Here is a 24,781-nt window from a genome sequence, read left to right on the forward strand (position 1 = left end):
AAGTGCAAAGCTGGGGGAGCGATGTGAAAGTGTGGTGTGTGCCCCTGTGGGGCTGAGCCCAGGTTTGCTTGGAGGGAAGGTGAGTGACAACATGTGGCCCCAGCTGCCACCCTACGTCCCCCCATGTGCACGCTTATTCTTGGCTGGTCTGCCCAAGACCCTCTGAGCACCAAGCTGGGCTCCTCCGTCCCCACGCAGCCACGTTCCCTCCCCAACAAGATGGAAGGAAGTATCCTGAGCCGGGAGAAACACACCTGAATGTGGGCATATGGGCACATTGGTGGGAAAGGAACTGCTTGTAGAAAGAAGAAAGGGGTTCACGGAACAGCTTCAGCAGATGATAAAAATCTTCAGTTGTCCTTACAGAAGTGAGGGGTGAGCAATATCTCTGGTATTGAAGAGGTAAATGTATTCACAAATGAAGGAATGGTAATTGACCTCAACAACCCTAAAGGTCACGCACCTCCGGCAGTGAACACTCTGGCCGCCGCGCGGTGCACACAGCCCATCCGTTGGAGGAGACCGGCCGAGCTCTGCCTCGGCAACCTGTGGATGGAAAAGCACCATTTGCGACAGGAGAGGAGGAGGATGAAGTTCCTGCTCTTCTGGAGAGTTTTGAAGAGGTTTCCAAGAATGAAGCAAACTTGAATAGAGTCAACTTCTGAAGAGGATAAACTTGAAGAAGTTACTGAGACCTGCTATTTTATATCATTTATATTCAAATTCCGTTCATGGATCTGACAAAATCTAGTTCTCTCATATTTTTAAGCCCTAGTCCCTTGCCTACTGTAGCTCTTTCCAGGTTTTGCTTATACACAAGCCATCCTTTTCAGCTAACTAAGCTGAAGAAGCCTGGGAATAAAGTTTGAAACAAAGGTTAATAAAGTTCTTTGCCTAGTACAGTTTTTTTAATTTCATTGACATTGATTTGTACACAGAAAGCAAAGCTGTTTGTAGAAAGCTAATTATGGCGTGAATGTGACAGATAATCTTTAATGGGATTTTATTATTAAAAATTTAACATGATAGTACAATGTAAAAAAAAAGGAAAGAAATAAATGTAAGTCTGGACAGGTGTGTGGGGTAGTGGCTTGGCAGGGCCTTGAATGCCAGGAAACGAGTTTGGGGTTGAGGTAGTAAGCATTGGGAAGTCACGGAGGCACCAGAGCTTAGCAAAGGTGGCAGACAGAGTGGTGAAGGGTGGGGGTGGCTGGGACCACAAGGCCCAATGCCTGAGTGCCAGGATGGCCTTGCAGCATTCTCCTCAGGAGACCTCAGTTTCACTGTCTACGATATGGGTACAAGGAGAGAGACTTACTCTCAGGGCTGCTGGAGACTCCCCAGGAGCCACACCTGCCTCAGGGTCTAAGGTAAGGGTGGGCCACCTCTCCCCTATACCTCCCACCCCAGTCACCCGGCTCTGTGACATATCTGTGCTTCCTGTTTCTCCCCTGTCAGGGGCAGTTTCAGTCTCAGCTTCAAAAGAACAAACACATTCTCAAAACAAAGGAAGACAGCCCCGACTGCAGAGGAAGCAGGAAGCTGCCAGCCCTGCTCTGAACTGGGCTGCTGGGCTCCCGGGCAGCAGAATGGAGTCGGTGGCCCTGTACAGCTTCCAGGCCACAGAGAGCGACGAACTGGCCTTCAACAAGGGGGACACACTTAAGGTAGGACGGCCAGAGTGGGCTGAATGGGACCCACAAGGGATGGTTAAGAACCAGGGGCCCAGGACAGCTCCCCCAAAAGAGTCCCGTGTGTGGAGGAAAACGGGTAGCTTCTCCAGTCATTAGCTGTGTGACTCAGGACAAGCCACCTCTTCCCTCCAAGCCTCAGTTCCCCCTCCAGGAAATGGAGAGGAAATGGACTGGCTCCTTTGAAGGCCAGTGTGAGGATTTGAGGAGACATGAGTACAGCACCTAGCAGGAGTTGGTTCAATGCCCAGTATTCCAGGGAAGAATTTAAGAAGATAGTTGTTGAAATGAGAGAGAGACAGAGAGAGAGAGAGATGTTGGGGGAGGGAAAGAAGGAGGAAAGAGGAAGTTCTTCGGAAAGTAAAAAGTACACACATTAACTTATTGGGGTAAAAATGGCTGTGATTTAAGTGTCAGGAATGAGCTTCCCAGCAGAATGGAGAAAAGGGAAAAGAGTCAGTCCTACCATCACTTCTTTCTGTTTGCTCAGGCTTTTGAAATGAGCATTGCAGCCTTCCAAGGGTGGTCCAGGCAGAAGGGTTTGTGGGGGTCTCTCTCCCCGGAAAAGTCTTTGCTTGCAAATTTGCTAAGGAGCTGGATTCAGGAGTGGCCATGCCAAGACTCGGGCACTGGAGCTGCCCCAAGCTGAGAAAGGCACCTCTGCCCCAGGGCCTGAGTCTGCACAGCAGCAGTGGGCCTTTGACGGGATGTGCCCCCGTTACTGCAAAGGGGACCGGGCTGGAGCGGGGCTGCAGTGTGTGGATTCTTGACTTCCTACAGGAAAGATTTTACAACGTGAGTCCAAGTGACTATGGGGGCACATTTATTAAAGCTGGGGACAATGAAACATGGAAGAGCCTTACACAGAAGAAGCAACAGGAGAGCCCAGGCTGGGCTGCCTGAGCTCCCTGAGAAGCCAGAGAAAAGGGGGCCTTGGGGACAGGTTTAGGGGGTTAGCCTAGGGTGAGCTGCCAGCTGCCCATTGCCTTAGAGTTTAGGAGAATTTTAAGATTTTAATTTTAGTTTTACAGAGAGGGGGAGGGAGGGAAAAAGAGAGAGAGAAATATCAGTGCCTGTCATATGCGTCCCACCAGGGACCAAACCTGCAACCCAGGCATGTCCCCAACCGGGAATCGAATGCACAACTGTTCACTTTGCAGGATGACACCCAACCGACTGAACCACATGTTGGGGCTTATCTCTTTCTTGCAGGCGGAACCTTAGGGGAGGTCTCAGGGGAGGGTCTCAGCAGAATATGCATCAGTTCTCCAGGTGTGCCCTTTCAGGGTTCCGGTCTCCACTGATGGGTCAGTGGTCAGGAAGGGAGTCATTAGTCATCGCAGCTGATTAGAGAGAGTGTGAGGGGAGGGAGACATGGATTTGTTGTTCCACTTATTGTTGTGTTCATTGGTTGCTTCTTGTATGTGCCCTGACTGGGGATTGAACTCTCAACCTTGGCATATTGGGACAATGCTCCAACCTACTGAGCTACCCGGCCAGGGGATCATGCTGGAGCTGCAGGACTTAAAACAGTGCCAGCACATAGTAGGCTTTCAATACGACAAGGGAAATGAGAAGGAAAGGGAGGGAGGGCTAAAGTGTTAGCAGAGTCGAGGGTGGGGGGTGGGGGTGGGGGGTGGAGGGGCTGCCCTCCCAGTGGGACTTGTCCCTCATGTGGGTGGAGAACGAGGAGGGGACTTTTCAAGCTCAAAAAAACGACAGAGGAATGCAGGCAGTGGGAGGGCTGCCTTTTCCCTCATTTTCTCTCAAACGTTTGTGGGGCTATTTTTCCCAGTTTTATTGAGATGACACCAACATATGAGATTGAGTGTGTTTAAGGTGTATACCTGGTGATTTGACACAAGTCTGTGAAACCATCATCACAGTTCGTTTAGGCAGCAGCCATCACCTTACATGGTTACACTTTTTCTCTTGGTGGCAACTTTTGAGATCTACTCTCAGCAACTTTCAGACAACACAGAGGGACTAACTGTGGTCACCTGCTGCACATGATGTCCCCAGAACTTAGTGTCCTTATAACTGGGATTTGTACCTTTGGCCCCTTCACCCGTTCCCCAGCCCTTGCCTCTGGTAGCCAGCCACCAATCTGTTCCCTGTTGAGTTCTGAGCACCTGCTGTTTACCAGGCACTGTTCTGAGTGCTGAGGACACAGCAACAAACAAGGCAAAGCCCTTGACCTCCTGGAGCTGACACTCCAGAAGGTGAGCGGCATCACGAGGTGCTGGGTAGACTGAAGAAACAACACAGGGAAATGGGACGCTCAGTGACCAGTGGGTCATCAGGGCAGCCTCTCAAAAGAGGCGATCCCTGAGGGATGCACAGGGTGGCCAAGCAAACAGCCCAGAGCTCTGGGCTGGGAAATAGCCAGTGCAAAGGCCCAGACGCAGGACCTGCTCACAAGTGCGAGAAATTGAGAGGAAGGTCTGTGGCTGAAGAGCGGACAGTGGGGGAGGAGGTGAGGGTGGGGTTGGGGTGGCGGCAGCAGGATCTCGAAAGCCTGGTGCCACCGAGAGTGGGAAGTGCGCCAGCCCACGGGAGGGCTTCGCCGGGGGTGCCTCAGGGCTACCACGGAAGGGTGGGGGAGGGGCTGTGGCAGTCTCCAGGATAAGAAGTAAAGGTGGCTTAAACTAAGAAAAAATGCCTGACAAAAAATGTCAATGTATTAATGGTTTTGATATGGAAAGAGTTCTTGTAAGTCAACAGAAAAATCACAAACTGCAGAATAGAAAAATGGGCGAAGGAAAACTGCCAAAGAAGCGATGCGAGCATGCGGCCGATGTCACCGCGACAAAAGACACCAGATAAGCAAAATCCCATTTTTAAAACAATCTCCAAGGTTGTCGATGTTGTGGGAAAATGTGCACCTTTACGCATGTGATGGTGGGCGGGTAAAGTGACACAATCATTTTGAAGGGCATTTGGGAAACATAAAATGCCTTAAAAATCTCCACGCCCTCTGACCCAGAACCGTGTGTCTGGGAAACTGAGACAAGCCAAGATGTGTGTGCGCCCTCCGCCTCAGGACTCACGGGTATGCGGTGGTCCGGTCTCAGTCTCGGAGACGCAGTGGGGAGAAAACACAGAGTCACTGGGGCCACAGGCCAGATAAACCAGTAAACAGAGAGCTCGTCAGCTGGAAGCAGGACGCAGAGAAGAATGGCTCGAGCGAGGAAGGGGAATGTTGGTGACGGTTTGTCGCATGGAACCAAGCTGGACAACCTGATCAGCAATGGCAAAAAATATGACACAGCCCTAAAAATGTGATTTGGGGAGCATGTTTAATGATATAAATATGCTCATGACACAATGTTAAGTGGCATCAAGCAGAATGTAAATGTATGTACATTGACAGAGTCAACTCTAGACAAATAACCAACAGACATTGCTTTCGCAGAGGGAAAGCTGACCGTCGTGCACGGGGTTGTGCTTGGAAGACTGGAAAGCAAGTCCCGACAACCAAAAAGCTGTCGGTCGCTGTTGGCGGGGCTGGGCGTGGGCCGCTGCCCTCCCACTCTCAGGGCAGGGCAGGGCAGGTGCGAGGCCAGGTACTGCCTTTACTTCAGATCTTGGGCAGATCTTCTTTGCATTCATTTTTAAATAGATTTACTTTTTAGAACAGTTTTAGATTTACAGAAAAATCAAGAAGATGGTGCAGAGGGACACCTGTCTGCCTGCACTCAGCTCCCCTGGTTGGGAGCATCTTGTGCTGGTACATTTGTTACACTAAGTGTCCATGTTGAGAAATTATTAACTAATGACCATATTCAGAGTTTGAGTATTAATTTTTATTTTTTAACATATTGTCTTAAATATGATCTTGATCCCTGAGATTTTTGGAGCTCCCTTAAGTTTTGCTCCCGAGGCACCTTGCCCACCCACACTAGTCTGGGGCTTGCTTTCTGGTAACTATAAAAATGTGACTGTGGCCCCTTCCTCTCCTGGGCCAGGGCCCCGCGCACAGGTCTGAGGGCCAGCCCTTTCCAGGTGGTGCTGGGGTGCAGCCTGACTGCACGGTGTATCCCTTCCCTGAGTGCTTGCTGCCCATGGGCCAGGCCCGGTCACAGAGGTGCCCGCTAGGTGCCCCAGCCCCCAGGAGCCTTGGCAAACAACTCGCAGCCCTGGTCCTAGAGGGAAACTTGGTGGCACCTCCATCCGTCCTGGAAAAATGGCCCCAGACATCACTTCCCTGAAACAAAGCCCCATTCCCTGACAGGCTGGGCATCTCGGGGTGCACAGCACCTTGTTGCTTCTAGATGGAGGAGAGATGTGGGTGGTGGCTTCACCCCATCTGTCCATGGATAACCTGGCATCCGAGACCCAGACTCAGGGAGCCCATAGCTGCCTTGGCATCTCCATAGGGAAGGCTAACAGCACCTCAGACCCTGTACAAGCCACCCTGAGCTTGGCCTCCCTGCAGCCCCGTACACAGCCACAGCCGTGCACGGCTGCCACAGCCTGCCAGCCTTGGCCCGGCCCCTCAGAGTTGTCTCAGCCACTCTTTGTTTGTCTCGCATGCACCCTCTTGTTAAGTCCTATCAGGGACTCTGCCAACATCTACACCTAATCCTGTGCTTCTCAGTACCCCTCTACCATGGCCCCCAGGTCTCTACCCTCAACTCCTGGGCTAGAGAGAAGCTTCTTTCTGTCCCCCTCCCTTAGCCCAGTCTCCACACAGCAACCATAACTCAGAGTCTGGCTGTCCCCTGATGGTACCCAGAGGCTCTTAAAACAAAACCTGAACTGCTTCCCCTGGACTGCAAGACCTACATGCTCCCACCCTGCCTGTCCTGCCAGCCTCGCCCCACTCATCTGCTCTCACTGCCCCTCCTGCCTCGACTGCAGATGCACTTGCCTCCTTCCTGCTCCAGGGACAGGGCTTGCTCCCACTGCAGGGCCTTTGCACTGGCTGGCTGTTCCCTCTGCCTTGTACACCACCCCTACATCTTCTCTTGTCTGTGTCTGTGACTCAGGTCTCCTCCTCAGAGAGGCATTTCTTGACTCCTGTTGCAAACCTCCTTGCCCCCAACCAGACATCCTCCGTCTGTGCTATCCTGTTATGGAGTTTTCAGACCACCTACTGCTATATTCTTACCTTGTGAACTTGTTTTCTTCCTTTTGTACTGTTACCTGTGTTCGGGAGGGTGGAAGCCCCTTGTTTCCTGCTGTATTGCTAGAGCCTAGCACGGCGCCTGGCATGCCATAAGTGTTCAGTAAACAGCAGATGAGCACTTGCATTGCCCAGGGCCCAGGGCAGGAGCACCGCATCCTGGGCAGAGGGCGCCATGGGGCAGAGGCCAGGGTTTCCCCAGGGAGGTGTGGCTCTCCCTGCTTTGTGGGAGTGCCCATGTCTCAGAGGGCCCAGAGCTTTTGAACCACATTGACAATGAGAATTCAGCTAACATAAACAGTGAGAACATTTCTGGGTCCTTGGAGTAAGGATAATAGGAAACCAGAATGACATACAACAAAACAGGGCCTCGATCAGGTATATGATTACTCCAACACATCCACACAGGACTTCGTAGTTCACAAGACACTGCCCCATGCAGCGCAGGCCCCAGATGTGCCCATTCCTCAGTGGATGGAACAGGCCAAAGCTCCAGAGGGAGCCAGGGGCAGCCAGAGCAGTCTGGAGCCCCGGGCTCCAGGGCTCCTCTGCTGAATCTGTGGCTTTGGAAGGAGGCCCACAGGCTTTAATTTTCTAATAAATTGGAAGATTTGTTTTGTTTTGAGCAAGTTTTCCTGAGTCAGCCACCTGCTTCCGTCTGTCCCCAGGGCTGCTGACCCTGCTCTAGCTGCAAAGGCAGGAAGGAAGGGACCCAGCAGGGCCTGCGGACAGATGGGAGGCAGGGAGGGGTGCCTGCCTGCATGGCTCGGGGCTTGGCTTGGGCCCTGGCTTGGGCCCAAGGAAGTCCATCCCAGTTCCTCTTGGCAAAAACAAGTTGTCTGAGCAGCTGCCTTTGTGCCAGCACCCCCTGCCTTGACTCTCGTGGTGCACTCTCCTTGGGATGCTGTCCTACCTCCAGCATTTTCTGTCAGCAAGTGTCCCCACTAGGATGGAACTGGGACCTGCTGGGAGACTCACAGGAGAGATGCCCCTGCTTCCAGGCTTGGGTCCAGAGACAAAGTGGGAGGTGCAGTGAGAGTCTGAGACCCCAGGCCACAGGGTTCAGGCTCTTGCTGGCCTGGCTCACTCCCAACCCCCAGGTCTGCTTCTTCACCTGAGCAACAGCCTTTGGTGATCATGACCTCAGAGGCTCATGGGAGAGCCAGGGCCATGCATGGGCAGCTCGCCCAGGGAAGGGAGGAGGGAGTCCGGAGCTACACGCTGTGCCCACGCTGCAGGCCTGCCTGCTTCTCCCACAGCCAATCAGTCGCTCACTGCAGCGGCTGCCACCCCCACTCTGGCTGTTTCAGTTCCTCTGGGCCCAACTGTGGGGCCGCAGGGGTTTGACACCCTGGATGAGGGCCCTTGTGACCTGAGCAGGCCAGGCTTCAGCCTCAGCCCAGACCAAGGTCTCCCTCATCTGCTCCTCATGCTCCCCAGTGCCTGAAAGCCACCACCTCCTGCTGCATTGTCACCCCTGAATTCAGACTAGACGTGCTGTTTAAATGCAAGTGACTCAAGGTGACTACCACAGGGCACTGAGCTCAGGTTGAGGCTGTCTGAGCTCCCTGGGGACTCTGGCCCATGCCAATAGCTTAGTGCCTGATGACCCCTGGGGACAGGCTATCTGGGACTATGGCCCTTGTGACCTCGGCCAGGTCCCCACCCCCTGTTCTGTGAAACAGGCCCCAGGCCTAGCTTGGTGAAGCCCGGGGCACTTGAGCAACGAACCCACAGCAGGTAACAGCTGCCTCTCCTGGGAGACTGAGTGTCAGTGTCTCTCCTGCCTGCAGATCCTGAACATGGAGGATGACCAGAACTGGTACAAGGCTGAGCTCCGGGGCACCGAGGGGTTTATTCCCAAGAACTACATCCGAATCAAGCCCCACCCGTAAGTTGCCATCACCCCAGCCTTGCGACCTCAGGCCACCACCCACCCCCACTACCACCACCAAATGTCCCCACCTGGCCTGGATGCTGCCTGGTCTACCCCTTAAGCATAAAACCTCCCCATTCCCAGCCCCTATCCATCTCTCTGGGGCTCTGGGCTCTACTCCAAGCTGGGGACAGAGGATGCAGATTCAAGGGTTTGTCTAAAATGGTGGCGGGGTCAGGGCCAGTGCAGGCCACGAGACTGCGGACTGAATGCCAGAGAATGCCCAGGAGAGCACTGGACAGGATGGCCCCAGCTCTCAGCCATCTGGGCTGCTGCCTGCAGGGTGGCCCTGGGCAGGTCCCGCTGCCCCTGTTCCTCAGGGCCCCTTTTGAAGTACAAGGAGGGCTGAGGGCCCCACCTCTGGGGGGTCTGGAGATCTCTCTAAGAGGCCAGCTCAGCCCTGCGTTGAGGGTAAGAGGTCCACTGGCAGTGGAGCGGTGGAGGGCAAGCAGGAAGCAGACTCTGTGGGCCCTGCCTTTGGGGCACAGGGGAGAGCTGGACATTGGTCAGGCAGGATCTGGGGCCAGGGCAGAGTGGCAGTTCTGTCCAGGGCGCCAGTACCCATGGCTGGGGACCTGCTGGCCCAGGGAAGCCCCCAGTCAGGCTGTCCATAGGCAGCATCCAACGCCACTGCCCTGAGAATGGGAGGTCTAAGGGGCCAAGAATCTATGGAAAACCCACCACATATGCTTGAAATGATAGCTGAGGTAGCCTCAAAATATAGCTGCTCCCAGCCACTCACCACAAGCTAGCCGTGGTGCAGCTGGGGACATGTGTGAGAGGCTGGGGTCGGAGCAGCCCTGTCCTGTGGGAGACATAGGTCATAAAGAGCACAGCCCTGGAGTGCAGACAGCATGGAGGCACCTAACCGAGGAAGGCTTTTCAGAGGAGGTGGCAATGAGGAGGTGGCAAGGAGGAGGCTTTGAAGGATGTGTTGGAGTTAGCTAAGGAGAAAAGGAAAAAGACATTGCTGGACAGGGGAAGTAGTGAGGGAGAGCCCATGGCAGTGGGACTGGAGGGAGGGCCTCAAATACCAGGCCCAGGGTGGTGGGGCACCAGGGAGCCCTCTGAGTTGGGGAGGGAGTTAGTCAGATATGGAGGCAAGTGACCAGGCCAGGCAGGCCGGGTGGGCCACCTGGGAGACACGTGCATGTGTGAGTGTCGGGGAGAGGGGAGTGCAGGGCCAGGGTGGGGCCTGAGGGTATTTCCTCTGTCTCTGTCTTTGAGTTACTTGCAAAGCTGCCACACCTCCTGCTCCATGTACTGGGCAAGGCCCCATCCCACCCAGGGTCCCACCTGCTCTACCTAGGCTCAGGGCACCCAAGCCTCTCCCACAGAGGCTGCGGCCTCTGGCTGACACCCTGGGCTGCAGCCCTTGGCTCCAGGCCCTGCAGGGTCCTTATGGGCTATGTGACGTCGGGAAGGGGTCCGGCTCCCTGGCATCCACAGGTAGGTGGGGACAAGGCAGGGCCATCCCTGGGGGCTGGCCAGTTGGTGGGTGCCTCCTGGAAGAAGCAGCGATCTAGCCGAGACCAGAAGCCTGGAAGGTGAGTAGCTGCTGAGAAGCCCTGAGCAGATGGGGAGAAGAGCTGAGGAGAGTGTGTGGTGCTGGGCTGGGCCCATCGGGTGATGGGGTAGCTGAGGCAAGAGAATGCTGGGACTGCTGGGGGCTGGGGTGGGGTCCAGGCTGCAGTGCCCCTGGGGTCCCTGAGGCCAGCTCTGGCCACTCCCATCTCAGACAGAGTGGGAACTGGGGGTCAGGGTCTCCACGAACCTACTGAAGGCCATGCTCAGTTTTGTCCTTGGCTAACCTCAGTACTTGCCCTGGCCCCAAAATAGCGGTGGGGAAATCCCAGCTCAGTGCCTGACTCCACCCATCAGGCCCCAGGGTGTGAGGAGGGTGTGGGGGATATGAGGGTGTGGGGATGGGAAGAAGACTGGGTTTTCAAAAGCCCTGTCCCCATACCAGGCCCACCCTTTCCCTGAGCACCCACTGCCGCTACTGCCTGCCCAGGGAGCCCCTGGGGGGCAGGGCGTGAAGGCACTTGCCCCAGCTGCATGGACAGTGAGGGTCAAGGAGGACCACCCAGAGGGAAGGCACGCTCTGCTGGGCCTGCAAGTCAGAGCAGAAGTATGCCTAGGAGGGCAACAGGCAGGCCCAGCCAGAGGTGTGGAGGAGGGCTGGGAACCCCCTCAGGTTGGCAGCAGTGGAAACACTGCATGCAACAGTGCCCTCGTCTTCCTGAGGGCCTTCTTGGGGAGATAGGGGCGGGGCGGGGGTGGGGTTGGCGCATGTAGTTTGTCCAGGGCCCCATGGCCGCAAGAGGGGGAAGGGGATTTGCAGCCAGTGCTGTGGGCCCCTGACGGTGCTCACCAGGGAGGTTGGTGGATCCCTGAAGAGCAGCTGGGACTGGGGTAGAGTCCAAGGTCAGGGACTTGCTGTACAACCTTTCAGGTGATCCCTGACCGACTCTGAGCCTCAGTTTCCACATCGGTAAAAGGGAGGACAAGCCTAGCTGGCCTCCAGTGGAGTGGCACCGGCGGTAGAGAGCTGGGCTGGAGGGCAGCGGGAAGTGCCGGCACCACCCAGGGAGGAGCCCTGGGAGGACCAGCCCTGTCTCCCTCTGGTGGGGGCAGGGCGGCTTCCTTGGAGGGTGCGGTTGCAGAACCCTTTGAGGGTGACAGCCACCCACATGCTGATGCCTCCTGTGGGGTTCTGTGGGTTCTTTGGAGACATGCAGGTCCTCAGGAACCGCCCATGTGGAGACCTGTTGGGCCCCTGCTCCTGCAGCAGGCCCTGCGCTCTGTGCTACTGGGCCTCTGGGCACATGCGCCGCCTCCCAGGCCCCCATGAGCCCGGGAGCTCCGAGCACAGCTCAACCTCCCACTGACCAGGAGCCTGTGCCTGGGACTCCTGAACTCCAGAGCCCCAGGCTGAGCTCTCTAGGAGGTTGCCTTGGTTCCCCAAACTCAGCAACAGCAACCCCCTGGCCTCTGCTCCTCCTGGGGACACCCATTGTGAGATGGCCCCAGGGTCCTCACCCATTTGGGGACAGCATTTGGCTAGAACTTCACTTCTGAGGGTGTGGGCTCCTGCAGAAGCAGCACCTGAGACCTGATTTGAGGACAGGGACTTTACCTGGGAGACAGAAGTGGGCAGGGAAGGAGCTGACAGGGAGTGTTAGTGACCAGACTGCTGGGAGACAGCAGGGGTACCCAGAGTATTGTGGGGGGATGCTGGCTATTTATCCACCTGCTCCCTCAGTCATCACTTGAGAATGTGCCAGGGGCTTGGCACACAAGCCAAGCACATTAGTCACCAGAAACAAACAGCTCTTGGGCAGGGTCCCCAGGGTTTTCGTCGACAGGGGGCACGTGGGGCATGAGTGGGGAGTGGTGGGGACAGGACCCCACTGGCCACTGCACCTGATGTGATGTCCTCTGCTCTCAGCTCGAGGGCATGTCCATGTCCTGAGATGACAGAAAACCTGCCACCTCGCACCTGTCCCCGGGGCAAAGCTCAGGTTCATTAAACGTTTGCTGAAAGAAGAGAGGAAACATGGAAGGGAAACATGAAAGGGAATGGAGGATCCAGGCCTGCCCTTTGTGGGCCCTGGTCCCGCCGTGGGTCTTAGTTCCCCCGACCCTGTCTCAGGTGGAAAGCCTGGGGCTGAGAAGCCAGTCAGAGACCACCTGGATCCTTGGAGGGTGGGTGAGGCCCAAGTCAGCAGGGGCTGGGGTAGGGGTGAGGAGGTGCTTGGAGCCGCACCACCAGGGCCGCAGGGCTGCAGGAGAAGCGGGGTCCCAGACACTCACTCCCAGATCCTGGGGTCGGTGGGGGTGTTCTTGCAAGACTCCAAGCATTTATCAGTTACTTTCTGTATACCCAGTTCTGTCCAGTCAGTGGGAAAAGAAACTTGTACCTGTGAGAAAAAGTCTAGGTGGCCTCAGTCTGTGCATCTGTGAAATGGGTATAGGGTGAAATCCTTCATCACCAGATCAAAGCTACTATTGTTTTTGTCATTGTTTTTTCTTTTTCTGTTTTCCACTTTTAAGTCTCTATCATCTAAAATGGAAAAGCTCAGCTGGGGTTGTCTGGGGGGAAGTTTACTGTGGCTTGTTCACTATTTATGTTTTCCTAATGGTACGTTTGCCTAGCCTGGTGGGAAAGGATTGGACTCTGGAGCTGAAATGCTGGGGTTGGGTCCTAGCTTCTGCCTGCCGCAGCACGTGATCTTGGGCTCATTGCTTCGCATCTCTGTGCTTCAGGTCCCTCACCTGTGAAATGGGGGCAATCTCCAGTGTCTCGGGACCATAATGAGGGTCAGCCATGTTGAAAACCTGGGCACAAAGAAGGCAGCCCTGCCTCCCCACAGCCTTCACCTGTCCCCCTCTCTGCAGGTGGTATTCGGGTAGGATTTCCCGGCAGCTGGCCGAAGAGATTCTGATGAAGAGGAACTTCCTGGGAGCCTTTCTGATCCGGGAGAGCGAGAGCTCCCCAGGGGAGTTCTCCATCTCTGTGAAGTGAGTGGTGACCACAGCAGGGGATGGGACAGGGAGGCCAGACAGCAACATCTGAGCTGAGTCTCCAAGCAAGCAACAGGCTCATGGGTTGGGGTGGCAGGAACAGCATCCCTAGAGAGGCACACCCTGCAAATGCCTGGAAGCAGGTGGCCGTTGGGGGTTGGGGGCAGACACACACCCCAGGTTGCAGCCCAGAGCAGTAAGGGTGTGTTTGGAAGCAGGCTTGGGCTGCATGCCAGGCCTCAGGTGCCAGGCTGGGGGGGGGCGGGGTCTGGACATTATTCTAGGATCAGTAGGAAGCCATCAAAGATTCATCGTTAAAAAAGAAAAGAAAAAAAGACTGAAAGAGAGAAAGAAAAGATTAGTCACCAGGGAGGAAGGAGGATGCCAGCGGTTTTCCTGTCCCCAGTCCCAGGACAGGAGACACAAAGGCACTAGGGCGGGTTTTCAGGATGTACCTGTTACAGGGTCCCACTCTACAGGGACACAGGTGAGAGGATGGACCCTGGGGCCAGGCTGCTTGGGCTCAGATTCTGACTCTGCCACTTTCTGGCTGTGTAACATTGGACAAGTCACCTAACCTCTCTGTGCCTGCCTCTGTGCAGGTGGCAACCCAAACATTTGGGAAACAGATGATTAATGGGGTCTTTAACAAGGGGGCCTGGAGAGGGCCTGGTCAAAGGGCCAAGCTCGGCTCCTCTGTCTGCCACATCTGTTTGTGCGAAGCCGTACTTATCTGTGGTGGCTGCCCACTTCCCGGGCAGGTCCTCTGTCTAAGTTCTTTTAAGCAGTTTGAGGGAATGTCAAAGGCTCTTCCTCAGTCTTTTGTTTATTAAAAATAACCAGCTTAAAACAATTGCTCTCCCAAGGAGGCATGCTTGGTGGTGATGGTGTCTGCTCCCTTTTGCCAGACCAGCAGGGTGAGATGCCTAAATCCGAGGGATACCCGTGCAGCGGTGTGCCCTGTGCCACGCTACCTAGGGGCTGGGGAAATAACGATGGGAAAACCAGCATTGCTGCCCTTGTGGGTGTATGTCGTAGTTGGGGAAACTGTGGACAGAAAACACATGAATTCAGGGACAGCCCGTCTGAGGAGGTGGCATCTATGGAACCAGAGGGGGAAGCTGCCCAGGTCCCCAGGAAGGAGGACCTGGGAGGAGGGCCTTCCAGACAGGGAACAGCAGGTGCAGAGGCCCTGAGGCGGAAAGGTGCTCAGGATGCGTTGGAACCCACATGAGGGGGGCACGACTGGAGCAGAGGGGTCAAGGGGACAGGGCAAGAGGCTACAGTCAAAGACACAGGCCTGTCAGACCCTGACATGGAGATCCGGTTTGTCTCAGCCAATAGGGAGCCACGGGAAGGTTTTGGGCAGCAGGTGTGATCAGCTTCCCTTTTTCAGACAATGCCCCTGGCTGCTGTGAGGAGCAGCAGGAGTGCTGGGAGGCCGGCAAGGACCCCAGAGGAGACCCCGACACTGGGGACCACCTCCCCCACGGGGACTGGGGGAGGAAAAGTGGCTGGGCTGGGGAGGTGGCATACATCTGTGAAGTGGGAACCACCAGCAATAGCAACTGTCAGGACTGCTGAGGCCCGGGCACCAAGGCCACATGGAGGAGGCACTGCTGTGCCAGCCTTGACAGTGCCAAGCGCAGTGCTGGGGTGGCCAGGCTGCCGCTGGGAGGAAGGACAAGTGGCGCATCCGGGAGCTTAGCAGTGTGGCTTCTGGCAGCAGTGGCTGCCAGTGACTATGTGGCTCATGCCAATGGCTCGAGGATTTTCCAAAGGACAAAAAAACAGAGGGCTCCTCTGGAGCTTGGGGGAGGGGTGTGGGGTCACGGGGGTCCCAGTGAAGCAGAGAAAGACAGACTTGGCCGGGGAGCATCCATGGTGTCCTTGGCAACTCCAAAGAAACTGTGGGCTGCAACGGCCCACATGAGGTTCCTTTCTGCAGAGATGTAGCCCACGCTGACACCTCCTGGCTCCCACAGGCCCCGCTGTGAGCTCTGTGACTTTTACTATGCTTGCTGCCCCTGTCTGTAATGAGCTCATGGTGGGGTGTGACCAGCACCCTGGAACCCCAGGAGGTAGCCATCTCCCTGTCTGGGCTGGCAGGCACCCAAGTGGGGGACCACTATGCTCAGCTTGATCCCCTCCACACTGTGTAAACCAGCTGTCAGCTTTCTTCACTTCCCTTTCCCCCCTTGGAAACAGGCTGCTTATCCAGGCTCTGACCCCCTTTGAGCCTCTGCTTCCCAATTAAAAAATGGGAGTACTGTAGTTGGGAGGTGGGAATCACTGTGAGTTCTTGGCTCTGACTCCCTTCCAGGGGGATGGTGGGGTTCTTGAGAGCCCCTGTCACCTCCCCACTGCCCAAGCCCAACCCCCACTTCCCACCCTGTTCCCTGCAAAAGCAAGAAACAGTCGTTTTCCTCATGCTGGCTGCCCAGGTCCTCTCTTGCGAATGGCACCCACCAGCTGGGCTGGGCTGGCTGTGCATGGCTCCTGGAATCAGCTGCAAAGCCCAAGGCCACCCAGCAAAGCATGGGCGCAGGGGCATCACTGGACTGGCTTCTGGAGCCTGAGCTGAGGGGCGGTGGTGGCCACCAACCCACCACCCACTCTCCCGCCTCTGCTAGCAAACCCATGTGCCTGAACTTCTCCATTAGTGCCTCCTGCACTGCCCCCTCCTGGCATCTCTCTGTAAATGCAGCTGAGCCTGCCTACGTGTACAGGTTCAGACCCAAACCTTTCCACCCACTTATTGTGTGTCAAGCAAGGAGGGGCAGCACAGTGAGTGGAGTGGCCCAAGGAGTGTGATGGGGACACAGCCTGGCCCAGAGTGATTGAATAAGGAACTTTCAGTGACAGCAGTTGCCTTCCACACAGTGAAAGGGGTGATGTCAGGACTGGACCGTGAAGCCTCAGTAGGAGTTTGGAGCACAAAGCAGGAGAGGCTGTGCCAGGTGAAGGAAGAGCCTGTGCAAAGGCCTGGAGGTGGGCCAGTGAGGGGCAGGCTTGACCAGGGGGAGATGGGCCGTACTAGGGAGCCATTTTCCAGTGGGGAGCCAGCACCAGCATTGTCCTGGGACAGGGTCCAGGAGTGTCCCTCAGAGACACCCTTGCACATGCCCCTCGGCACCTCCCCCAAGGTTTCCTGGTGAACATCCCTCAGGTCGGAACCAGCAGGAGCTTCCTGGGCCCTGGGCCGGTTCACGCACAGCCCCTCCAGGTGGCTCCCTCCACCTCTGTTTGGTCCCATCCAGGCCAGGGCTCTACCACCTCACTCCTGGGGGCCTCCCACTGGTCCTTGGAGGACAGCTGGGCAGCGACTGCAGTAGGAAGCTGACACTCAGAGAACCTAAGTAGCTAGGAGTGTGGGCTTCTGAGCAAGAACCTCAGCTCTGACACCTATTGGCCATGTAACCCTGGGCAAGTCACCTCTGAATCTCATTTCCTCGCCTGTGAAATGGACAGCTATGGAACACGCGATGCCTAGCCCAGAGCAAGTGCCAGTTACAGCAGTTGTTGGTCCAGTGACCCTCCAAGGGCCACAGTGCCCCCTGGCCTTGGGCTGCGGCTTGAGGCAGAGGGAGCCCGGTGCTTGCCCTGGCTTTGCTCAGACCTGCTGTGGAGCTGCTGGCAGATCCCCCTCGCTCCCTCTTGACACTAATGTACCTTCTATATTATGGAGAAGGGGATCTGAGGGCCATCCAGAAGTGCGATGGCCATGCAGGCCATGCAGTTCCACCTCACCGGTGTGCCCCTGGGGTCTCCCCACGCCATGCCTAGCCTCTCCTGTAAGCTCATGCCAAGCCCCATAAAGCTGTTGGAAGTGGAGCTTACATCCTTGTGGGGCAACAGTGGCCACAGCTGGTGGACCCTTACACGTTTACAGAGGGCTGTCCCCTCTGCCTCCAGGAGCACACCTATGTGGGCCAGGCATCATGCCTGCAGTGTGTGCCTTTTGCCCCTCGCTGCAATCCAAGCTGCTGTGCAGCCCTCTGCTATAAATGGCAGTTTGTTCCCAAGTGAGGTGTTTTGCCTCCTGCCAGGCTGGAGGTTACCTGGAGTCAGTGCACGTGCTGGCTCTCCCCCTCTGCTCACTGAGCACTTACTATGTGCCAGGCCCTGTTCTTGGTGCTTGGGATTCAGCCCCAAACAAAATAGGATAAAGCTCCCTGTTCTTTGGGCTCTCATGTTCTCCTGGGGCAACAGACAATGAACAGCTAGTGAATTATACAAAATCTTGGAAGATGATAAAGGCTCTTGGGAAAATGAAGCAAGAAAGAAGTGGGGGACACAACTTATGCATGCAAAGACAGGGAGGAAATAATCCCAGAAACACAGTTCACAGGGAAACAAAAATAAAACAAACTGAAGCTCAGAAAGGTGCAGTAATTTGTCTATGATCACACAACAAGGAATAGCAGGGCTGGTGCCCACTGACCCTCTCTGCCCCAATAGGCTTGGTCTACCCTTCCTGCTACCTCCCCTGAGCCCCAGAGACCCAGGAGGAGTCCCTCTGCCCAGCCCCTCCCAAGGTCCGTTTGCTTCTGTTTCATAGCTGCTGCGGTACAGGCGCCACCCCTTCCCTTTGCACAGATAAGAAAACTGAGGCTAGAGAAGGGCCCTGCCTAATGCAGTGGGCATTTGGCACCCGGGCCCCTTGCCCAGGGCTGTCCTGGGCTCCTGACCTTACCCTAGCCTCGTCTGATCTGCTCTGGGCTGCCATTGCCACCTTTGCTGCTGCCACCACCAAGCAGAAAAACCTGCTGGGCAGGACCAGTATCAGGCCTGACTTGATCCTTTGGGCTTTCTCCACAGCCCGGGAGCCAAGCCCAGCCCCCTTCCCGCTGTAGGCGGGTCGAGGATCACACGCAGAGACAGACTCAGCCCTAGCTGCTCAGAGAAGGAACACAGACAATCCCAGCAGCGCAGGGAGAGAGGCACATGCGCACACCGGACACACGGTACACATGGGCCAGGCCACACGCACACATGCCCTGGGCACTGTCTGCTGTCCTGGGCCCCCTCCTCACACCTGCTCTTGGCTGCACTTCTCTGCTCCAGCTCAGGAGGGCTCACCCAGCAGGGCTGTCTGCTTTCAAGCCATTCCTCCCAGTTCAGGGGTCACCTGTGCTCAGGCTCAGTTCACCTGCTCCCCTGCTCCTCCCCTGGGCCAAGGGTAAGGAGGTCTGGAGTCTACAGAGGACACCCCTGGTTAAGGTGTTCTCAGCTGTCTCAAAGCATGGCTGAGACCCAGCCCAGGTAGAATGAAAGGAAAAAGGTTCCTGGTGAGAGTCACCATTGAGGCCTAGGGTGTCTGGGAGACAGGCTGGCTGGGCGAGAGACTGCTGGAGAGAGGGGTAGGCACAGCATCAGGGGCTGCGGGGCAGCAGTGTCTCCAGCACAGCTGCCTGGGGCCGTGGGCAGAGCTCGCTGTAGAACAGGAGGTTTGGACCAGGAAGGAGAGGACACAGGCTCTGCCTTCTACTGAGTACCATGCATAGACTCGTGGCCGGAACCGGCAAGCTGCCCAGTTTGAGAATTCTTGAATTCTCAGGTCCAGGTGTCTGGTATGTGGGCCATTGTGAGCAGCTGGTCGTGAGAAGGCTACACAAGGCCTGAGGAGCCCACAGAGCCCCCGACTCTGGCAGAGGTGGTTCTCAGAGGCCAGGCCACTTCCCCTGGGCCTTGAAGTGTGGGTACAAGTGTGACCCCAGGAGAATTTAGAGGAAGTGGTATATGCAAAGCCTGGAGGTGTGTTTAAAGGTGGAGAGAGGTTCTGTGTGGTTTGGACCCCTTGACTTGGGCTAGGTGGGGGATCCCACTTTGCTCTCTGCCCCCCAAACCGGGAGTGTTTCCCTTAAACAACTCTTCATCTTAAATCTTTAAACTTTGAACAAAGCAGCACAACGGTGCAGGAGCATAGGCAGAAGAAGTGGGTAGCAGGCAGGGGCAGGTCGGCCCCCGACACTGCGCTCCTGCAGGCCCGGAGAAGCACGGGCTGTGGTCCCGCCCAGAACTCAGGCTGCCAGCTGACCCTGGCTTGTGAACGCGCTGTGTCCAAAATTGTTTAACAGAATTTAAATTTAGAACCCCAGAAGTGTTTTTTTCTTTTTACTGTCAAGTTTCCAGACTGGTGTTGAGTTCTCATTTAGCCCCAATTAAAACGAACACAGCTTATGGCCCAGGAGGCCAAGAGGCCACTTCCTTCTGAGGAGCCCTCGCCTGTCCCCAGTGCACACACCTGACTGTACCCTTTCCCCACAGTCAGCCCCACCGGCCGACTGGTCAGGACATCCTCCTGTGGGCAGGTCCGTTAACTGGCTTCTTCCGGTGGGTACTAGGACTGTTCTGTGTTCCCCTGTGGCCGCCAGCCTGGCCAGGGGGGCTCCTGGCCCCAGGCCTTCCTCATCTCTCTGCGGGGCACATCAGCGCCCACCCCCATTGAGCAGGTGCAGACCCTGGCCTGGCTGGCTGCAGCGCTGGGAAGGGTGCCTCCACTGTGGCCAGGCAGAGCAGACAAGAAAGGGGTGGGGGGTGGGGCTTGGGAATCCCAGCCCAGGGAACAACATGGAGGAGTGGAAGTGGACTGGGGACGCCAAGATCTGGGACACGATAGGTATCCCAACTTGTATCAGTGTTGATGGCTATTCTTATACAGTGACCACCAGTCGGGGAGCGCTTGAGAGTGACACTTAACATGCAGGAGCTCAGAGGTGGCCTTTGCTGCTGCGTGGCTCTGGGCAGGGTCTGGCTGCGCTCAGGGCCTTGGTTTCCCCACTGTCAAAGGGGCCTGATGTGCTCATGTCTGCTCCACCCCACCCCGAGCAGTGGGCCTGGCCACCCCTGTGGCAGGGAGGGGCCTCTGTGGCTGTGTGACCCATGGTCCGGACACATACCAGTACCGCCTCCGGCCTCTGGCTGCAGGGCCTGCCCTGGCGTGGGACCTGCCTTGTGTGGGAAAGCACCGGGCAGGTCCTTCTGCCCAGGCCAAGCCAGAGCAGGTCCCACCCCTCTGGCCAGTTTGGGAGAGGCAGGCTGTCCCCTCAGCTGAGCTAGAAGGTGCTCGCCAGGATTTTAGTGCTCATGGGTCAGAAGGCCAGGCAAAGGCTGGGAGATGAGAAAGGGACTCGTGGGTTACATCAGAGCATGCACTAAAGCAATGAGGCTGGAGGTGTAATCAGAGCCAGATCTTGAGTCTGAGGTGTTAAGATTTTATGCCAAGGGTAATGGGGAGCCATAGAAGGTTCTTGAGGTGGTTGTGGGTAGGAAGGACATGAGGCCTTCGACATGGCTAAGCTCCTCTCACACTGAGTCAGGTGGTCTTGGGATTCACTCCTCAAGGGACTGCAAGGGCTGGGCAGGGAGAGGAGAGGGAGAAGAGTGTGCAGGCTGAGAGGGAAGCTGGGGATGCTGTCTGGTCACCTCTCTCAGAGAAACCCACTTAATGCTGCTGATAAACAATGCTCAGCACTTTCCGAACACTTTCCCAGAGAGGGGTGTTATTATGAGGAAACTGAGGTTCAGAGAAATCGAGTGATTTGCCTGAAGTCACACAGCAAGAAAGAGGCCTGGTCCAGGGTCTGAACCCTTAACTCTGTATGCACGGCCAGGGGGTGCTCACCAGGTCTCACCCCGAGCCAGGTCGGGGGCCTGGGACTATCCCCACTCCCGGCACCTCCTCCTCACTCACCAGGTCTCACCAGGACAGAGAAAGGCCTGGCTCCAGACACTGGTTAGCAGGGAAGGCCCAGGGCCAGGCTGGGCAGGGAGTGGTCCCTGGCTGCTGGGGGCCATCTGAGGTAACTGTGGGTCCTTTCCCCCAGCTACGGGGACCAGGTCCAGCACTTCAAGGTGCTGCGAGAGGCCTCTGGGAAATACTTCCTGTGGGAGGAGAAGTTCAACTCCCTCAACGAGCTGGTCGACTTCTACCACACCACCACCATCGCCAAGAAGCGGCAGGTCTTCCTGCGAGATGAAGAGCCCCCGCTCAAGGTAGGCGGGCAGGGACAGGGCGGTGGGTGCCTCCCGTCACCGCCATTGGGCCATCCCAGGGCGAGGATGCCTGGTGGGGCTGACACAGGCTGGCCTCCCTTCCCCCAGCAGCCCAGGTCGTGGGAGGAGGGTCCGGCCCGGGCTGTACAATTCTGTTCTGTTGGCACAGCTGTGAAGCAAGGGTGGGGAGAAGAGGGGAAGAAGAGGAAGGAACAGTATGAAAATCCCATGGAACAAACTGTGGCTGGGTAGTGCATGGCACACAGTAGGTGCTCAGTAAATGTTGAAGGAAGGTACTGACACCCACTGAGCCTGCTGAGGGACATGTGCTGAACTGTGTGCACGGGGAGCCTTACTGTCCCGTGGTACAGGTGAGGAAACCGAGGCTTGGATGCAATGTGACCCACCTAAGACTGCCAACCAGGCAGGCCCAGTCCTGCTGTCTGCTCCCAGGGTGCCAGCCGTGGGTGGGGCATGGGGCGGTAAGGGTGAGGCCCTGGCCAGACACAGGGTGTGTGTGTGTGTGTGTGCGTGTGTGAGGGGTGGCCACCCTTGTCCTCACAGCAGCAGCAATTTGCCAGCCAGCTCTTTCATCAGGGCCCTGGACCAGCTCTCATTAGGGTGACGACAGCAGCTAATGGGGTTATTAGCCCCAGTGTGCTATTTTCCTTTGGAGGGGGTGTTGGCCCGGCCTGGGGCTGGAGGTCAGCGCCAACTGGCCCTTGGCTGTGCAGAGGGTATGGGGACCACGGCTATGGCCCAAGGAGCTGCTGACAGACGGATGCAGAGCCTCCCATACTGCCCTGCTGCTAGACCCCAGCCACCTCCCCACATGTGACCTTGTGCCAGTTCATCCGTCAACGGGACCTCAGTTTCTTCTCTGATAGGATGAGCTCTGGGGTCCAATATTCCAGCAAGTCACACAGTGCTTTGGGAGACCCCCACTGGTGTACCCTCTGGCCCAGCAGGGGGCTCAGCCCCCTGGGCCGGACCCTGGGGGCCAGGCCTGCTGTGAGCTCTCCTCTGGGCCTCCGTATCCCAGACCTCCCTCCCCTCCCCCTCACTGCCCGGCTAAGCTCTGACCCTGAAGAGTGTGAAGGAGCCAGGATGGAACTGGGGGCTGCCTGAGGGCTCCCCCACACCTGCCACCTCACTCCAGCCCAGCCTGAGATCACCCACCCTCTGGGGAGACTCCAGAGCTGGCTCAGTATCTTGGGGCCCATACCGCCTCCTCCTTCCTGGGCAGAGAACCAGTAATTACAGCCTGCCCACTGATCCTATCAGCTGTCCTGGTAAGATTCTGAAGGCTCAGAGCAGAGATCCTGATGGGGAAGGCAGCTCCTGGGTGCTGGGCACAATTGCCACGGCGTCAGGTTGGCGTGCCTGCAGAGACCTCTTGTCCCAGTCCCCTTCGCAGGTGGGGAAACTGAGGGACTTGACCACAGCCCCTCACTGAAGCTCAGGACTTAGGGCCCAGCCAAGCCACCAGGACAGTTGTATCATTCCCTGTAGACCGCGGGTGGCAGCAGGAGGCCCACGGGTGGTGGCCATCCCCTGGCCTTGGAAGCACAAGCACATTCAACCTCAGTTCTGCTCCAAACACCCTGCCCTTTCCAAGACGAGACAAACCTCTGTCGGGGCCTCCTGGGGGGCCCCACTGATGATTCCCTCCCTCCACAGTCAGCCCGGGCCTGCTTTGCCCAGGCGCAGTTCGACTTCTCGGCGCAGGACTCCTCACAGCTCAGCTTCCGCCGCGGTGACATCATCGAGGTCCTGGAGCACCTGGACCCCCACTGGTGGCGAGGCCGGTTCTGCGGGCACACAGGCTTCTTCCCACGGAGTTATGTCCAGCCTGTGCACCTCTGACCAGAGTGGCGCCCAGGGGGCAGAGTTGGCAGACCGTCTTCCCACAGGACACTGAAGTCCAACAGAGACCATGGACACCCCTACCAGGTCCTATGGGGCTCAGCCAAAGGCCTTGGACAGGAACCTGAGCCTCTAAGCGCCCAGCCCAGCCCCCACTGCTCCACATGAACTGGGCTGCCCCCAGCTGCCCACCACCCACATGGCGTTCAGTGCCCACCAGGCCAGGGGAGCTCCCAAAGTTTCCAGTGGTCACCAGCTTTGTGACATAATAGGGTGGCCTGGCCGAGGCCCTGCCCACTCCAACCTTCAATGGCCCTATCCTCAGAGATGGTTGAGGGCTCCCAGCTTCCTCACATTAGGGGTTTGACCCAAGGCTTGTGTGTGTTCACCTTGGACCGACCAGTCACTGGGCCTGCCTGACCCTCCCTCAAAAGGACCCTTGAAGTGCTGCTACTAGGGGACACTTGGGGACATCCAAGTGCTGCTTGGATGTAAGAGACAGGAGAGGGTGCTGAGTACTTGTTGGCCTGGACTCAGTGGACAGGCTCCAGGTGGACACTGACTTTTCCACAGCTCCATGACAACTCTAGGTTGTACCGGGGCATCCAAGGCCCCACCCACTGCAGACACTTTGGGGAGGGCTGGAGGCCCTGAGGAAGAGGCGGCAGTGGACAGAGAAATGGAGGCAGCTGCTCCTCTCAGAATGGATGAGCGCTGAGGGCAAGCCCTGGACGCAGCCGCCTGAGAGGCTCAGTTCAGGCCCAGGTTTTGCCCAGACTCCGGGCAGTTTGGGGACTGCAGACCCAGTGGGAAGTAGGGGCTGAGCTGGAGTCTGAAGTCCAGCAGCCCCTAGAATAGGGTGGGCAGTCTGGGTGAGTCCCCAGCTTGAGAAAAGACAGGGTGTCTACATCCACTATGCTCCCAGCAGGGAGGGGGTTACTAAGCAACGCCTGCCCAGAGCGGAGCACCTCTGGGAGCAGGCAGAGTGAGGGGAGCCTGGAAACCGCCTTGAATGCTGGGCTGGGACACAGGGGCAGTGAGCAGGGGAGGGAGAGGAGGCTCCTGCGGCAGCAGAGCAGATGGGGTAGGGGGTCCAGGGAGGTGTCTGCGAGCCTGCGTTGGGGGTTCTCCCCACCCAGGGGTGGCCTGAGACCCTGGGAGCCCTGAGCCCTGGCAGGTTACACTGCTCCTGACCTGGATCGCGCACTCCAAATAAAACAGCCAGATGGTTTGAGGACATCCATCAGAAATCTAATTTTCTTTCCACTTACGACTACCACTTTTGAAGTGTCACATTCTTTTCTCCCATTCCCTCCCTGATTTTTCAGGGTTCTGCTTTGCTGGCAGGGCCAGTCCCTGGCACTGACCTGGCTGCCATGCAGACGTGAGGGATTCACCCTCTGTGGCCTTGGTGTCCTCATTAGGGAGGGGGCCCAGGGCCCCGAGCACTCCCACCTTCCCACCCGGACCTCGGTCAGGCAAAGTAAGCATAGAAAAAGATGTTGACGCACATGAGAAGGATGGCGTTAAAGCCACAGACACGGGTCCAGAAAGCATGTTTCTGGGCATCACCTGGAGGGGGTGGGAGAGGAACAGGCCGGGGTCACAGGGCTGCATCCAGTGCCATGTTTTTTC

The 24,781-nt window shown here is 56.9% G+C and overlaps 2 protein-coding genes and 1 pseudogene across 4 annotated transcripts in view; 2 read left to right on the forward strand and 1 right to left on the reverse strand.

Moving 5' to 3' along the window:
* The first annotated feature begins 219 nt into the window (after positions 1-219).
* LOC123809135 lies at positions 220-665 on the forward strand (annotated as a pseudogene).
* Positions 666-1,239: 574 nt separating this feature from the next.
* On the forward strand, positions 1,240-24,389 carry LOC123809392 (GRB2 related adaptor protein). Its single transcript, XM_045824547.1, has 6 exons — positions 1,240-1,370; positions 1,459-1,667; positions 8,613-8,710; positions 13,157-13,279; positions 21,112-21,280; positions 22,961-24,389. Exons 2-6 carry the CDS (start codon positions 1,590-1,592, stop codon positions 23,144-23,146), a joined length of 654 nt encoding a protein of 217 aa, XP_045680503.1. The 5' UTR covers positions 1,240-1,370; positions 1,459-1,589; the 3' UTR covers positions 23,147-24,389.
* SLC5A10 (solute carrier family 5 member 10) overlaps positions 24,376-24,781 on the reverse strand; it is a 69,985-nt gene continuing 69,579 nt past the window's right edge. For all 3 annotated transcript variants that reach the window (XM_045824546.1, XM_045824545.1, XM_045824544.1), the window contains one exon: positions 24,376-24,718. In XM_045824546.1, the coding sequence (XP_045680502.1) occupies positions 24,715-24,718 (4 nt within the window). In that variant the 3' untranslated portion in view covers positions 24,376-24,714. The remainder of the gene's footprint in view (positions 24,719-24,781) is intronic.

The sequence above is a fragment of the Phyllostomus hastatus genome, unplaced genomic scaffold (assembly GCF_019186645.2).
Source record: "Phyllostomus hastatus isolate PE091 unplaced genomic scaffold, TTU_PhHast_1.1 phas_scaffold_55, whole genome shotgun sequence".
Taxonomy (NCBI): domain Eukaryota; kingdom Metazoa; phylum Chordata; class Mammalia; order Chiroptera; family Phyllostomidae; genus Phyllostomus; species Phyllostomus hastatus.